A 15,554-nucleotide genomic window follows, 5' to 3' on the forward strand; every position below is an offset into this window, starting at 1 on the left:
AAAATGAGTGACAGGTTTGTTGTTATTGAATAGAGTTCTTGTTGCTTTGGTTTGTTTTCTAGGATCAAACCATGATTTTTTGCAACATTTTTGTTATGTCACTGGAGCATTACATATTCTTGGTCTCTGCATTACTATGCGAAGTTGATTAAATTAGTTTTATAGTTTTGCAGGGACTGTTTATTGGCTCCTGTTTTGCTGGCTTGTTTCTGCTTTAAAACCATGCTCTTCTGCAATCTGTTTTGTTAAAGTTGCTTGGAACATGTTGCATAACATATTATTCGCCTGTTCCTTACTACACATTCAAATTGATAAAATTGATTGCATTGTGTAGGGAACTTCGCTTATTGGCATGTGGTTATGATATGAGAATGTTGGAATCAGAGTAGCCATATTTTGAAGCTGAGCAGAAGGAGCAATGCCGCTAGTGAGGTATGAAATTAGAAATGAATACAGCCTTGCAAACTCAGAGCTGTACAGATCGGCTGGCAAAGATGAGCCCCAAGCCTTACTGGAAGGAGTGGCAATGGCAGGCCTGGTTGGCATTGTGCGCCAGTTGGGTGACCTAGCAGAGTGAGAATTTAATCTTCAATTTCTTCACTGTATATTTGTTTTTATCTCAATTATAAGTCTGTTTGCTTTCTACTTATTGGAATTTTTAACTTTGTACTTGTTACTTGTTGATATGGCTCCTTAACCAAAAGTTCAAATCAGGACTGAAAATTTCAGCAAGGTACTCACTTTCCTTGTCATTTATTCACACATACACCCAGGAGCTTGCAATTTACTTTTTAGAGAAAACTGAGATTTTCCAAGGTTCCATATCTTCCAGCTATTGATATGGCAGGCATATGAAGATGAATAATGGAAAGTGACGAAACAATCCTCTCTTAGAAATGAGGTTAATTTGCCAATAGACAATCGACTAGCTTCAACACACTGTTTTTTTGTTTTTTATGTAACGTGTTTGAAAATCAATTAATTTAAAAGGGTTTAATTGAAATATTTGATTCACTAAGGTTAATGGTCCAATATAAAATCTACCTTATGTGCTATTGAGTTCAAAAAAAAACTGAAGAACTTAAAGGGTACAATTAATCATCAAACAATCTTAGCTTAAGAGGTTGAATATTCAACCTAGCTTATAAGGTAGTAAATTTTTTAAAATACTTGGAATTTTCAAAAAGATATGCATATGTGCATCTATCTCAAGCCTTTCATTCGTTACATATTCACTAATATGCCCTTAGGGAAAGAAAAATGAGAATTGTTTCATTAAAACAATAAGATGTACTAGTTTCTTTCAACTGTCAGTTATTGGGATGCTATGAAAATCACATCATTCTCACTTTTCTACTTGATAAACCACACAAGGGCCCGAAAATGTCGTAAGACATGTTGCAAGTAGTAGATTAGTTGATTGGATGAGAAGGTTTCTAGGTAGTTTCATTGGAGGAAAGTTTATGCTTTTCGTTTCAATGTGTCTTAGGAAACCAATCTTTGGAGATAATTTTGCTTAGAAAATTGACGCATCGGGGGAAATTTACCAAAGACTCTTTTAGTCATCAATATACTAGGAAACAAATTTGGAACATTACAAATCCAATTTCTGTTTGTATTTAAGTATTGGTTTTTTTTCATCAAGTTCAAGCAACTAGTTCAATTGATATCAATGCAATTTCCTGTATTCTCTTGTATGTAAAATTTTTGTGCCCTATTCTTAGAAATATCTTCCTTGACGTATCTCGCTTGTCTTTTGCAAAATCGGTAAGTATGTTTTTTAGAAGCATCTCAATTTATCTTTTTAAAATGGTTTGGAAGGCTTATTCTTCTAAATAAGATATCTGGTGCATTTCTTCTGTCTGTTTCAAACTTGGTATGTTTTTTAGGAGTTTCTCAATTTGAGCTTTTTAAGGTGGTTTAAAGACCTGTTTATTAATGAAAGTTACTGTGGTGCAATGGTTTCTCATTTTTCCCAAGTTTACATTTTAATGAATAATTAAGCTGGTGGACCCTAGCTTACATTATATGTAGATGAAAATGCTTACTTCATGTAGTTGAAATTGATTCCATTTACATATTTTACTTCCCCATACTTTCTTTGTTCATCTGGGATCAAAAGTAACATGGTTACTAATGGAAGTAGAGGGTTTTCCGTTTTGAATGGCCAAAGTTTGTTTGAAATTTTAACATCTACAAAGTCTGAGCATTGCTTGAACAGATTGATTGACTTGGGCACCTTTCTCATTCATGTACTTATGTTGAACCATTTCTTTTAAATATTTTCTTTACTTATAAGAAATTTATAGCATAGAAACGAGACTCGGACTCGGTGCGGACTCGGCAAGGCTGACCCGACTCAGGACTCGGCAAAAAATCTACAGGACTCGGCAAAAAAACCAATTTCTAGTGATTTTTGCCTAGAGCGAGTCCTGGAGAGTCACGAGTCCTTGAGACTCGGCTAGGGTCACTCGACTCGGGACTTGCCAGGACTCGGCGAGTCCTGAAAATTTTATAGTTTTCCTAGGGCGCTTGAGGGGTTTTTATTTCTGTAGCTCTTGATAGGGATAATATTGTTAATCACAAAATGATCCTAAATTTACTTTTTCAAGTAGGTTTCATTTTATGCAGTACGTGGTACTCTTATGTGTTTGCTTCTTAGGTTTTGATCTATGAAGAATGAAGCTATGCATTGGCTATGAAAGGTGGCAAAGAATAACTAGGGATCAGGGTAGAGATTTATTTGTCTTGAAGAGCTGATTATGGAAGGGATTTATGGCTGGTCATCATGCTCATTAAGACCATAGCATCAACGTAAGGCAATTGCCCTTATGCTAGCAACTATATTATTTATTAAATACAAGAGTAACATAGAGCAATTATAATTTAAGATAATTCTTTTTGCATTGATATTCGGCTTATTTTCTGCATGACCTAAGCACTACACCCTGTTGGCATTTGGCATTATAACAGACAATGGGAGATTGTTGGCATTTCAATAAGGATATTGAGAAGGTTGTTGATGATTATGGATATAACTGATTAAGGATGTTTATTGTCTTAATATTATTATTTTGTCATTGATGTCGAGAAATTGATTTTTTAATTCAGTATGATGTTGCCATATCTTGAGAAGTATGATTTGATGAGTATAAAGATGTCGGTAAAAGACACAGAAAGAATATGATGAATAAGGGGATGAATAAGGTATTCAATGGGCAACTATTACCGAGTCAGACAATGATGAGATCATGATGTTTAGATTGTTTTAACATCATACATATGTTGTAAATTGTAAGGTTAATACTATACTATGTTATCGAGCAAAGAACCTAGTCGGTAAACCCTAAGGTTATCGCTATCGGTTAATGAAGGCAAAATGTCTACCGAGTGAAGTTTAGTATTTACCGAGTTGTAACAGAATACATTAAATGGTTACATGCGTTATTTAATGAAGGAAGCTGATGAGCTGGAACTGATTAAATGATTGGTATGCCGTGCACGAAGTTTGTTAAAGAATCGGCATGAAGATCTACAACGCAGATTGAACCGCATTACCTTAGCACAAGTTCCAAGAAATGTATGCAAGTTTCTAGGTGGGGTAAAACGTTTTTCAGATCAAATTATACATTGAACCTGGACAAGTTTGAAGATCTGATGGCTATGATTGATCATGGGAAGCGTGATCAAGGAGATTAAGCGGTTAGCTAATTGTTTATAAATAGGGAGCTGTTGATAAACAATGTATGCGGGCAAATGCACAGGGATGCTACATAGTGATTACCGAGCACAAAAGCTTGAAGACTTGTTTGAATAACAGAGTATAGAAGCCTAGTAGATGGACAAGATTAGTTCTATGTCTAGATTGTATTGAGCAAATAAGAATCTGCTTTAGCATTTTAGATGTGAAGTTGCAGATAGATTTTTATTACTATTATTTTGTGAAAGTGACAGAAAATCTCTTAACCTAGTGGACTTAACAGTCTTATTTGTAAAACCCTCTAGCAAGGTGACATTCTGATTGAGTGTTTGAAATCCAGGTCACTTCTATCAAGGTGAAGATTCTAACAGATCTGAGGGAAATCCCTTAACCGGGTCACATCTAGCAATGTGTTTGTAATCTTTAGCACGATTTGTTTTTAACCGAGCATACTCTAGAAGAGAATATTTCTTAGTGGGTCCGAAATCTCATAGTGGTTTTTCCCTATTTGGGTTTCCACGTTAAATCTGGTGTTATGAGTGATATGATGTTTATATGCTTTTGAGTTTTCATGTTTAGCAGTTTTGGTTATATTACCAAAGTATATGTTACCGAGGTTGAATCTGATGTTTTTATGGAAGATTAAGTTTGTATGATTCACTCCCCCCCTCTCATCTTGTTGGCTATTGGATCTGTACTTACATTAAGTATCAGAACTATCACACCCTATTTATCACCTTGGTGTGTTTTCTGACGGAAAAGACAAAGTTGGGAAGAGTAAAAAATGATCCTGCACATGCATTTATATACTTTTTTAACATAAGGCTCAGTCAGGCCAACTCTTAAGTGTCTTTTACAAGATGGCCAAAAAAACCAATCTGCTGTTAAAAAATGTCTAATACAAACTTCAAAGACAAGTGACACATTGCAGTATACACAGATTTAGAGTGACTCGAGGTACAGTCAAGGAGAGGAATCATCATCAACGTGCTGATGGAAATGCCAGCAAAGTGTACAAAAGAATGAATCAGGAATTGCGTCTCACAGTAAAGCTAACCAAACACAACAGGTATCTCAAATGATGATACTGTTCTATTTTAACAAGATTGCTATATTGTTCACTCTGGGAATAAGGATAAGAATCTCAGTTGATTGGGATTAATTAAGATAACAACCATGCTCTAAATATATGTTCTAATTTCTCATAATTGAGAGAACACTCGAGTAAGGAATTTCTTATTTGGTTGTTTATACCCTTTTTGACTTTTTATTTTATTGCTCTTTTGAACAAATACCTAGTTCTGACAACATGATTCTTTTTTCTGATTTGTGTGAGCATCATCATTTTGTCTCATTATAGGATTAAAGTTTGGCATTTATCTCTTTGGATATTGTCTTTGTTTAAACATCTGGATGACTATAATTTGATTTGTTATGTTGGTCCATCTCTTAGTACAAGGCTTCCATGGTGAACTCATACTATTCTAGACGATAATGTTGATGAAGTCAATTGGATGATGGGGTGGGGATTCTGGTAGACATAGAATGAGGCCAATGGCAGTAGCAATTATCTTTGATTCCTAAGCATATAAAAAAATCCAAAACTTGTTCCTTTTTCACAAGATTGTAGCTTTCATTTTTGGATTTTATAGAAGGGAACTGTAATAACCCCTAGTCAATCTGCCCCTTAATTTGTGATTTTACTGGTTTGGCATTTTGTCAAACACTTGGCATGCAAGGTGACCTGAGTTCCGATTTCAGAGTGTTTATGTTTTTGTTACCTTGTTTTTGGTTGACTGATTTTCAATACAAAACAATTGCCACTACATAGAAATGATTTCCAACAGGTTTGCATAAACAAATACTAAGCATTCAACCTCAAATCTGATTTTTTTATTACTAAAACAGGTCTGATACAAATTTTTTCAGAGTACTACTAATAAAATGGTCATACTTGATATTACGTGGTGTAGCATGTAGGAGACTTAAGATTTGCAATGATGGTGATGTCGTATGATCTTCAAATGCTGAAATGAATTGTCCCTTGCATAGGCTGGAAATGATTCCAGAAATCGCTGACCAGATTCTTCCAATGATGTCCGCAAATAAAATAACAATGGTGGCAAACACTGCAGCGAATACTGTAGCAATTACTGTAGTGATCATTGTAGCAATTTATTGCAGCCGTACTGTAGCGATTACTGTAGCAATTACTGGTTGCAGCAGAAATATATATTTCTTGACATTCAAATAACTTCCCAAAACAGATCAATGAAGTATAATGTGAATTCTGAAAGTGAATCCACCCACTAGGCTGATAATTTATTTCTTCTTCAAACCCTAGCTGATTGAAGCTCAAATTGATGCCAAAACCTGCAAATAAGCCCAATGATGAATCCTGGATGAATCCATCTCTCTACGTGAAGTTGGGTTTCTGTACCCAGAAATGGCTGCCCCTATCAAGACCAGCAACTATGGAGAAATATCAAATATCATAAAATCACACATAATTCCCATTGGAAGAGGTAGAGGATGTTGGGATCCAAGAACACTGAGAGGGAGGGGTGAATCAGTGTTCTGCTGGAATGAGTAAATTTAACCTTATTAACACAACAACTCAGCAACCGGTAAACATAAAAGCAGATAACAATAAGTAACAATGCAACCACAAAGATGAACACCATAACACCACAGATTTATACGTGGAAAACCTCAAGGAGGAAAAACCACTGTGGGATTGGAGACCCACAATATCTATCTACTGATCAAATGAATAAATATTACAACAAGGGGCTTGCACATGCAGGAAGGCCAATAGCCTAGAGCACACTGCTCATCACAAAGGAGTCTCATTGACTACAAAATACTTTGGACTACAATCCAGAATGAAGATTGAACTGCTAGAGTAGCATCTCCTATGCCTGAGTACAGTTCCGGTTAAGCTCAATACCGGAGGTCTTAAACCTCTTACACAAACCCAATTCGATCACCTATGATCGACCAAATCTTCTGCATATGATTACAAGATTATTCGCACACAGATAATTGCATAACCATCCATCCCATGCCATGATATACAAAGAGATCTTACATCATATTTATACCAACCCGGGACCTAAACAATTAGGTCGCCCACCTAAAAGATAATACAATAAATCCATTACATAAACCTGCAAACCAATGATAATCCAAGTCGGCCTAAGACCGAAACAACACTAACCAAACAATAAACCCAACCAGTAACGCATCGGGAGTATCCACCAACACGTTACATATATTGGTCCATAACCTAGCAGAATAAGATCAGACCTAAAATAGGTTGCCATAAGCCAAATGCAAAACCATCGATCAATTGGAACACGTTAACCATCAACATCCTGAAAGCCTTCTAGAAGCCGCGGCCCGCACCAACACCACTTATTGAATCCATCAAAAGATCTTCAACGAAGCTCTGTCGGTAGAACCTTTATCGGCAACCAAAAGGCTTACTAGAACATATGATAGCTTTCGGATCACCAAATCCCGAATCAACTGAATGTGACACGCATCTGAACGACATGAATAAGTGAACCAAACCAATTCCACCAATCTGGACATAGCGGAGAATACCGGAGATGATCTCTAGATCAACATCACAATCCAAGCACTCTATTGGAACTTGGTAGACAGCCAAACAAGCTAGTGTTGACATCAATGACAAACATCAATGCAACAAATAATCAGTTCATCCAAATTGCCAACAGAGGACCCTTCTATAATAATTTCCAAAACTACCTTGGACCTCAAATCTCAATGTGGGATTTTTAATAAATTTTTCCCTCCAAAAGGGTTTGCCCAGCTTGGGAGGAAAAAATATTTTTAATAAAATCTCGTTTATTTTACTTCCTCCTAATAAAGTCCTTTTATGACTATTATTATTTTTTTAACTTAAGTCACTTAAATTTTTCATAATTTCATTTTATAACATAAAGTGACTTTTCTCTAAATATTAATATTAAATCCGATAAAATAATATTTGGCCTTGTTATTTCTCCACCAATGAAAATTAATGACAAGTCTAGCTTATCACCCCTTATGTCTCCAAATTAGCCTATCAGGATGATGCGAAATAGGCTAATCAACTCACGTGTGATTACTGAGAAGGGGACATTACAGTCCTCCCTTCCTGAGATTGCTTGCCCTCAAGCAATTGCAATGCTAAATGTTGCAAAATATCTTCACCTTCCCAAGTGGCATCCTCTAATGGCATATCTCTCCAACATACGAAATACTTCTTGATCACACGACTCTTTAATCTCCTCTCTCTCACCTCCAAAATCTCTGCAAGAGCCAACACCAATTTTCCCTCCTCATCCAAAGGTGGTAAATCAGGAGAAGGAACAACATGCTGCCCAATTGCCTTTTTGAGGCAAGATACATGAAAAACGTTGTGAATCTTGCTGTCTGGTGGCAACTCAAGCTCATATTCTACCTCTCGAATCCTCCTTAGATTCTTGTATGGATCATAGAACCTTGGCTTAAGCTTTTTTGCACAACTCTTTAATGTGCTCTTTCTATATGGCTGAAGATGCAAGAAAACCATATCATCAACCTCAAAAGATCTCTCTATCCCATGTCGGTCTGAATATAACTTCTACTGATTTTGAGCTTGTTGAATATTATCCTCGAGGGCTCTAAGGTTATCCTGATTATCTTGGAACCAATCTCTAGCTCAAGGTGCTCTACTGTCATCAAAGGCCAAGTCTAGGAAAGACAAAGCATCATAACCATACAAGGATCGAAATGGTGAGATACCAATAGACATATGATGGGTGGTATTATATCAATGCTCTCCTAAATACAACCACTTGATCCAAGCCTTCTGCTGCCTCATAACATAATTATGAAGATAGCCCTCCACCCACTTATTCACAATCTCAGTCTGTCCATTTGTCTAAGGGTGGTAACTAGTGCTTAGGGTCAACTTTGTACCAGCTAATCTGAATAGCTCTTGCCAAAATCTATTGAGAAATCTGCTATCCCGACTGCTGACAACAACCTTAGGGAGTCCATGTAGTCTAAACACCTCTCGAAAGAATAACTCTGCTACCTGAGATGCTGTATAATCGGTTGCAATGGCAAAGAAGTGTGCAAATTTTGTCAAACGATCAACCACTACAAATATGCAATCCTTACCCTAGACTCTAGGAAGACTTGTAATAAAATTCATAGAAACACTCTCCCTCTTCTGCTCTGGAATTGGTAAAGGTTGCAATAAACTTGCCGGGAAAGTATGCTCAAACTTGTTTTGCTGACAAGTCAAACACTCACGCACATGTTGAAGGACATCATCTTGGAGACCCCTCCATGAAAATCTGTCTCTAATCTTCCGGTAGCTCTTAAAACACTCCGAATGTCCTGTAAGTGGTGTGTCATGAACGACTCTCATAATCTTATCCTTTAGCTTAACTCAAGCACCAAATATATCCTGTCCTTGTAGTAGATAACATCATCAATCACCTTGTATCTATCATCTTGAATTTTGCCATCTATGAGCTCACATGCAAAGAGATTCTTGGAATAGTCAACTAAAAGTTGAGATTTCCAATCAATTGAAATCTCGAACATAGAGCAAATTGTAGAAATAGTAGGTCTTCTCGAAAGTGCATCAACCAAAAGTTGAGATTTTCAATCAATTGAAATCCTGAACATAGAGCAAAGTGTAGAAATAGTAGGTCTTCTCAAAAGTGCATCAACCACAATATTCTTCTTACCTTCGACATACTTAATGTTAAAGTCATATGCTTGAATTTTGCTGACCCACTTTTGTTGACATTCATTCAACTCCTCCTGCTCTAGGAAATACTTTAAACTGTTGTGGTACGTTCTCACCACAAATTTTCCACCTACCAAATTCTATCTAAACTTTGCCAACGCATGCATGATGGCAAGCATATCCTTATCATAGGTGGAATATAACCGCTCATTATCTCTCAACTTCCTGCTCTCATAGGCAATAGGATGTCTATTCTGCATGAGAACCGCACCAATCCCCTCACCTGATGCATCACACTAGTGTACAAACGATTGAGAGAAATCGGGAAGAGCCAGTACAACACAAGTACTCATAACCTCCTTAAGCCTATCAAATGTGCCTTGCGCATCATCTGACCACCTGAATGCACCCTTTCGTGTAAGGTCTGTAAGTGGAGTTGTAAGCTATGAGAATACCTTGACAAACCTCCTGTAGTAGCAACAAAGTCCAAGGAATCCTCTCAAATTCGAAACATTCCTAGGTGGTGGCCAATCAATAATAGCTTGTATCTTCTCCTAGTGCACCTTAACTCCATTGGCTCCTATCTCATGCCCCAAATATAGAATCTTTGTTAGCCCAAACTCACACTTGGATGCCTTAGTGAACAACAACTGTGCCTCCATGATGCCCAAGACCTCATCAAGATGTTGAAGGTGCCCCTCTCATGTCCTGCTATATATCAAAATATCATCGAAGAACACCAATACAAATTTCTGCAACTACTTATTGAAAATATGATTCATACATGATTGAAATGTAGCAGGTGCGTTAGTGAAACCAAAAGGCATCACTAAAAACTCATAGTATCCATAGTGGTATTTGGATGTAGTCTTGTGTATATCTTCATGGACACAAATTTGATGGTATCTTGATCGAAGGTCAATCTTCGAGAAGTAGACCGCTCCATGTAACTCATCAAGCAACTCATCAATTCAGGGAATAGGATACTTGTTTTTGATGGTCTTTTTTTCAAGGCACGATAATCAATACACATCCGCATTGTATAGTCCTTTTTTCTTCACCAAGACCACCAAAGAAGCAAATGGACTAGAACTCGGTCGAATATGATCCATGGCTAATAACTCCTTAATCGTCTTTTCTATCTCCTCCTTGAAATGCCTCGGATGATGATAAGGTGTAGTAATGATGGGCTTGGTGCCCTCCTCCAACTCTATAACATGCTCAAAGCCATATTTTGGTGGTCTACTTGGAGGAATCTCTCCAAACACTCTGCTATACTTATCCAGCACTGCCTGAATGTCTACATGGTATGGCTGATCTCCACCTGTAGAAGACTTGGTAGAGACAAAACACTGGGCTGCACATGCTACATCATCATGTCTAAGTAAAGCCTCCATCCTGTGTGCTGAAACTATCTTGGGCACACCATTTGATAAGGCTCTCAACACAATCTTCTTCCCATCGGCCATGAACTCCATCTCCATCTTATGGAGATCCATAAGATACCTACCAAGAGACTGCAACCACTGCATACCCAAAACCACATCAAGCTCCCCAAGGCTTATCACATAGAAATCATTAGTCAAAGTATAATCACCCATCTCCATGCTGAGCTGAGGAACTCTCCTAATGCAACTCATGGTAGATCCATTTGTAACTCTCACACTAAATCCTGAGAATTCCTTTACCTGCAAGCCACGCTTCTCAATCAATTTCTCATCAATGAAGTTGTTAGTAGCACCCGTATCAACCAAACATATAGCTCACTGCCCCTTGAGTACACCTTTTAATTGGAAAGGAAGGTACTTAGGAACTCCTGATAGTGTAGCGATAGCAACATTAGGCTGATCAGCTGCCTTATCCTCATCTATTTTCAATTGTGGCTGCTCTTGAGGCTCACTATCACTGCTATCCTCTGATTTGCTGTCATCAACCCGCTCATCTTCACATCAGAAGTGACCTCTATGTAGTGTATTTTACCGTTTCCAAGGCATCTATGTTCAGGTGTCCAAGGCTCTTTGCATGTGAAACATAATTTCTTCCTCCTCAGCTCATTCCTTGTCTCAAAATCCATCTTGGGAGGCATGTACTTGGACTGATTATAAGATTTCTGATTTGGTTTTGAGCCTTTGAAATTTCTTTTAGGTGGCTGATATGAAGAAGATGAGGTGTCAATGTCCAAAGCTAATTTGATAGCATCATGAAGTGAACTAGGCCTGAGCAACTTGACAAGTCCCTTGACACTCAAACCTTCAATGAATAGCATTGCCACTCTCTTGTCAGTCATATCCGGAACCATAACAGCCAACCTTTGAAATTCATTGATGTAGGAATCGAAGGATCCACCTTGCCTCAATTGTTCCAGCTCTCTATAGTTTACCTCCACATCCTTATGGTCAAATCGTGCAATCAACTTGGTGCTAAACTCCTCATTAGAATGTATCAGTCCATGACTTTGTGTGACTAAACCATGGTGCCACCAATCATAAGCTATACCCTCTAAATGCATGGTTGCAAATTTGATTGCATCAACTTCCTTCATTGGTTTGAGAGACAAAAAGGTGTGTAATTTGTGAATCCATGCCCTTACACTTGTTTCCCCACTACCATCAAATGTGTGAAGAGTTAATTTGTTGGTAGCTTGCTTGAAGTCTTTGCTTTGTTGCCTTGGCCTCCTTTCTTGTCTTGTTTTCTGACTTTCTCTTTGCTATCCCAAATATTGATTGAAGGTCAAATCTGCCCGAACATGTTGTCGTAGGGTACTCCACTCATCATTCATAGTCATCACATTTTATCTTGAAATGCTATGTCTCCATCAACATTATCTTCGTCTTCTTCTTCATTTCCAGCTAAGAAATTTGGCATCATAGGTCTATCTGTAGTGCATGTAGGAGCCCTCTCTCCATGTGGGGAACCAACCATATTGTCATCATCTGCTTGACTATGTTGTAGTGATTACTGTAGCGATTACTGTAGCGATTACTGTAGCGATCACTGTAGCAAATTACTGGTTACAGCAGAAATATATTTCTTGATGCTCAAGTAACTTTCCAAAACTGATCAATGAAGCATAATGTGAATTCTGAAAGTGAATCCACCCACTAGGCTGATAATTTATTTCTTCTCTTCAAACCCTAGCTGATTGAAGCTCAAATTGATTCCAAAACTTGCAAATAAGCCCAATGATGAATCCTGGATGAATCCATTTCTCTACGTGGAGCTGGGTTTCCGTCCAATCCACTAATTCCCAAGGGTTTCTATCCTCAGAAATGGCTGTCCCTTTCAAGATCAGCAACTATGAAGAAATATCAAATAGCACAAAATCACACATAATTCCCATTGGAAGAGGTAGAGGATGCTTTTATAATAATTTCCAAAACTGCCCCGGACCTCAAATCTCAATGTGGGATTTTTAATGAATTTTTCCCTCTCCAAAAGGGTCCGCCCAACCTAGGAGGAAAAAATAATTTTAATAAAATCTCTTTTATTTTACTTCCTATTTATGTCACTTTAATTTTTAATAATTTCATTTAATAACATAAAGTGACTTTCCCCTCCAAATATTAATATTAAACCCATTAAAATAATATTTCGCCTTGTTATTTCTACACCAATGAAAATTAATGACAAGCCTATCTTATCACCCTTTATGTCTCCAAATTAGCCTATTGGGATGACGTGAAATATGCTAATCAACTCACGTGTGATTACTAAGGAGAAGGGGACATTACAGGAACAAGCTCAATTGATTGAATAATCTTATTATTCCCTGTGGAGTTCTAATGGAAGACCCTGTTGCCTCTATGTTTGGACATCACTGATTTGAACATTCGATTCTTTATCAATGTATGCTATGCATGCCACACATGGCAAGTTCATTGATAAGGCACACGTGTCACTAGTTTTCACTAGTACTTCAAACTACTTGAACTGAACTACAAAGAAGGCTATAGCGGATTAGCTTGGGATGAATGTGAGAGAGAATTGATTGATGAATGCTTTGTAAAGCATGGTTAGTTTTTATGGACCATTGTTTTCTGTTGAACCTTGGATCCCAATAAGATTGGACAGGCGTGCAAGAGCCATGAAAGCTTATTGAAGTCTGGAGTGTTTAGGCCCTTTGCAGTTTCACATAAAAGATTGGTGGAACCTTTCAAACATTCACATATCCATTGTTAAATAGAAACGACTTGTTACGTTTTATTGTTAAACAAACTTGATATGATATTTCTAAGAGAAATGTAATCCATATGGCATAATTGTGAATTAAATATATCTGATAACTGATTACTGAGAGTTCTTACAAGATAGTAGTGGAATCAACTCTGCCCATTAGAGGTGCTCTTAGGGATGGCAACACCATAAGGATCCTTGAGTTAGGATTACTCCATGTTAGTGCATGACTATATTTCAAATACGAGTAGAGAGAAGCATAATGGCCATTGAAGGGGAACACACACCTATTTGTGCTAAAGCGCTGAAATGTTAAACCTAGATTTCTTGACTTCTTGAGTCATTTGTAACCCTTGCTTCCCTGTTTTATAGAACACTTAACCCATTTGCTGGGGATGTGCCTCCTTTATTATTATTCACCTTTAGAACTATAACAAATGGCTTGCCACAGCAAATTGCCATAAATAACTATTCATTACTGATACCCATTAGAACGTAAAAAACCAACTAATGATAGAATAATGTTGTGTTGGTTATATACAACATGGTCTTCCACCTTGAAATGTGTCTTCCTCGAAATGCATCTTCCTCAAAGAATAAGATAAAATTCATTTGTATATTTTCTTTTCAGTTTGTTGTTGAACATGGTATCATGTATGCCCTCCCAAAAAATGTAGATGCTTATGGTATTTGATATCATCGCTCCATTTTGTCTCTATCATGCCATTGGGCTCTTTGGTTATATCTTAGATAATATCCATTTTGAGGATGAGGTGTTTGATATTTTTTGACCTTTGACATGTTAGGAGATTGTTCCGGCCCTCAGGAATCTACTTAATTGATGGTTGTGATGAGGCCTTTTGCAGGTTGCCATAGAAGCGTGGATGACAATATAGTTCATTTCTTGTAGATTTTATGTCATTCTTCTTGACTTTCGTGTCTTCAATTTGCTCCTGTTAAGTGCCTCCTTAGATCCTTAAATGGAGAAATGGGGCACTATTTTCTTGCATGCCATACTTCTCCTTGGCTATGCAAAACTGCTTAATATGAATAACTCCATTTATGTAGAAGCAAAGATTGAGCTTTGATACCATGTACAAGTTGATGATACAACCACAAGAGCTAAGAATCTTTAGCAAGTAAAACACCTATCATGCAAAAGAGATCAAGCAAAGATAATATGCTCCATAACAACTTGAGAATTCTATATTATTGCACATAAGAATATTGGAGATATGATTACAATGAATGAATGAATCCTTATAAAAGGATGAATGAAATCCTAAGTGCAAAACCCTAATGCTAGATTAAATTCGCATGTGCCAAGTGTCACAATCATAAGAATGAGACAACTTAAGCTATTATTAGCATAATTAAATAAAAGAAAAAAGCACCTAAGTTTAGCTAAAGTGAAAAAGTAATTAAAGGACCTAATTAATAAATAATTAGATATAGTGTCCTAGTTACTACAACAATTTATTCTAGATGACCAAAAGAGAAAAGGGTTTAGTAATGTGCGCTCCAATATGACTCTTGGATCTAGAGCTTATCTTAAAATACAGTACTTGTACTGATTTTAGTGACTTCTATTTCACGCTTATCTTGTAATGCAGTACTTGTACTCAGAAGCAAAAATTGCAATTAATTGGAAAAATCAGAGATCCGCGATTTTTTTTGCGCAGTCTTTGACCCACGATTTTTAATGATTTTTGCATGTAAACACATTGAAGTTGGGGGAGAATCAGAGAGAATTTTGGGAAAAAATTGCCTGCGAAATCCTCACACTTTAATATCTGTAATTTACCTTTTTTTAAGCTTGCGATGGCCTATTTGCTAAAGGCCTAAAACTACTTGTATGTCTTCTTAAAATGCTCAAAACCCTAAACCCTAAACTGCATATGTATCTCTTAAAGCTGCAGGTCTTTA

General features: G+C 37.1%; 1 protein-coding gene across 5 annotated transcripts in view; it reads left to right on the forward strand.

The window, feature by feature from the left end:
• The window catches only part of LOC131038963 (SCAR-like protein 2), a 70,036-nt gene that overhangs the window by 2,112 nt on the left and 52,370 nt on the right, over positions 1–15,554 (forward strand). For all 5 annotated transcript variants that reach the window (XM_057971585.2, XM_057971583.2, XM_057971586.2 and 2 more), the window contains one exon: positions 335–573. In XM_057971585.2, coding sequence (XP_057827568.2) covers positions 419–573 — 155 coding nt within the window. In that variant the 5' untranslated portion in view covers positions 335–418. The remainder of the gene's footprint in view (positions 1–334; positions 574–15,554) is intronic.

The sequence above is a fragment of the Cryptomeria japonica genome, chromosome 7 (assembly GCF_030272615.1).
Source record: "Cryptomeria japonica chromosome 7, Sugi_1.0, whole genome shotgun sequence".
NCBI lineage: Eukaryota > Viridiplantae > Streptophyta > Pinopsida > Cupressales > Cupressaceae > Cryptomeria > Cryptomeria japonica.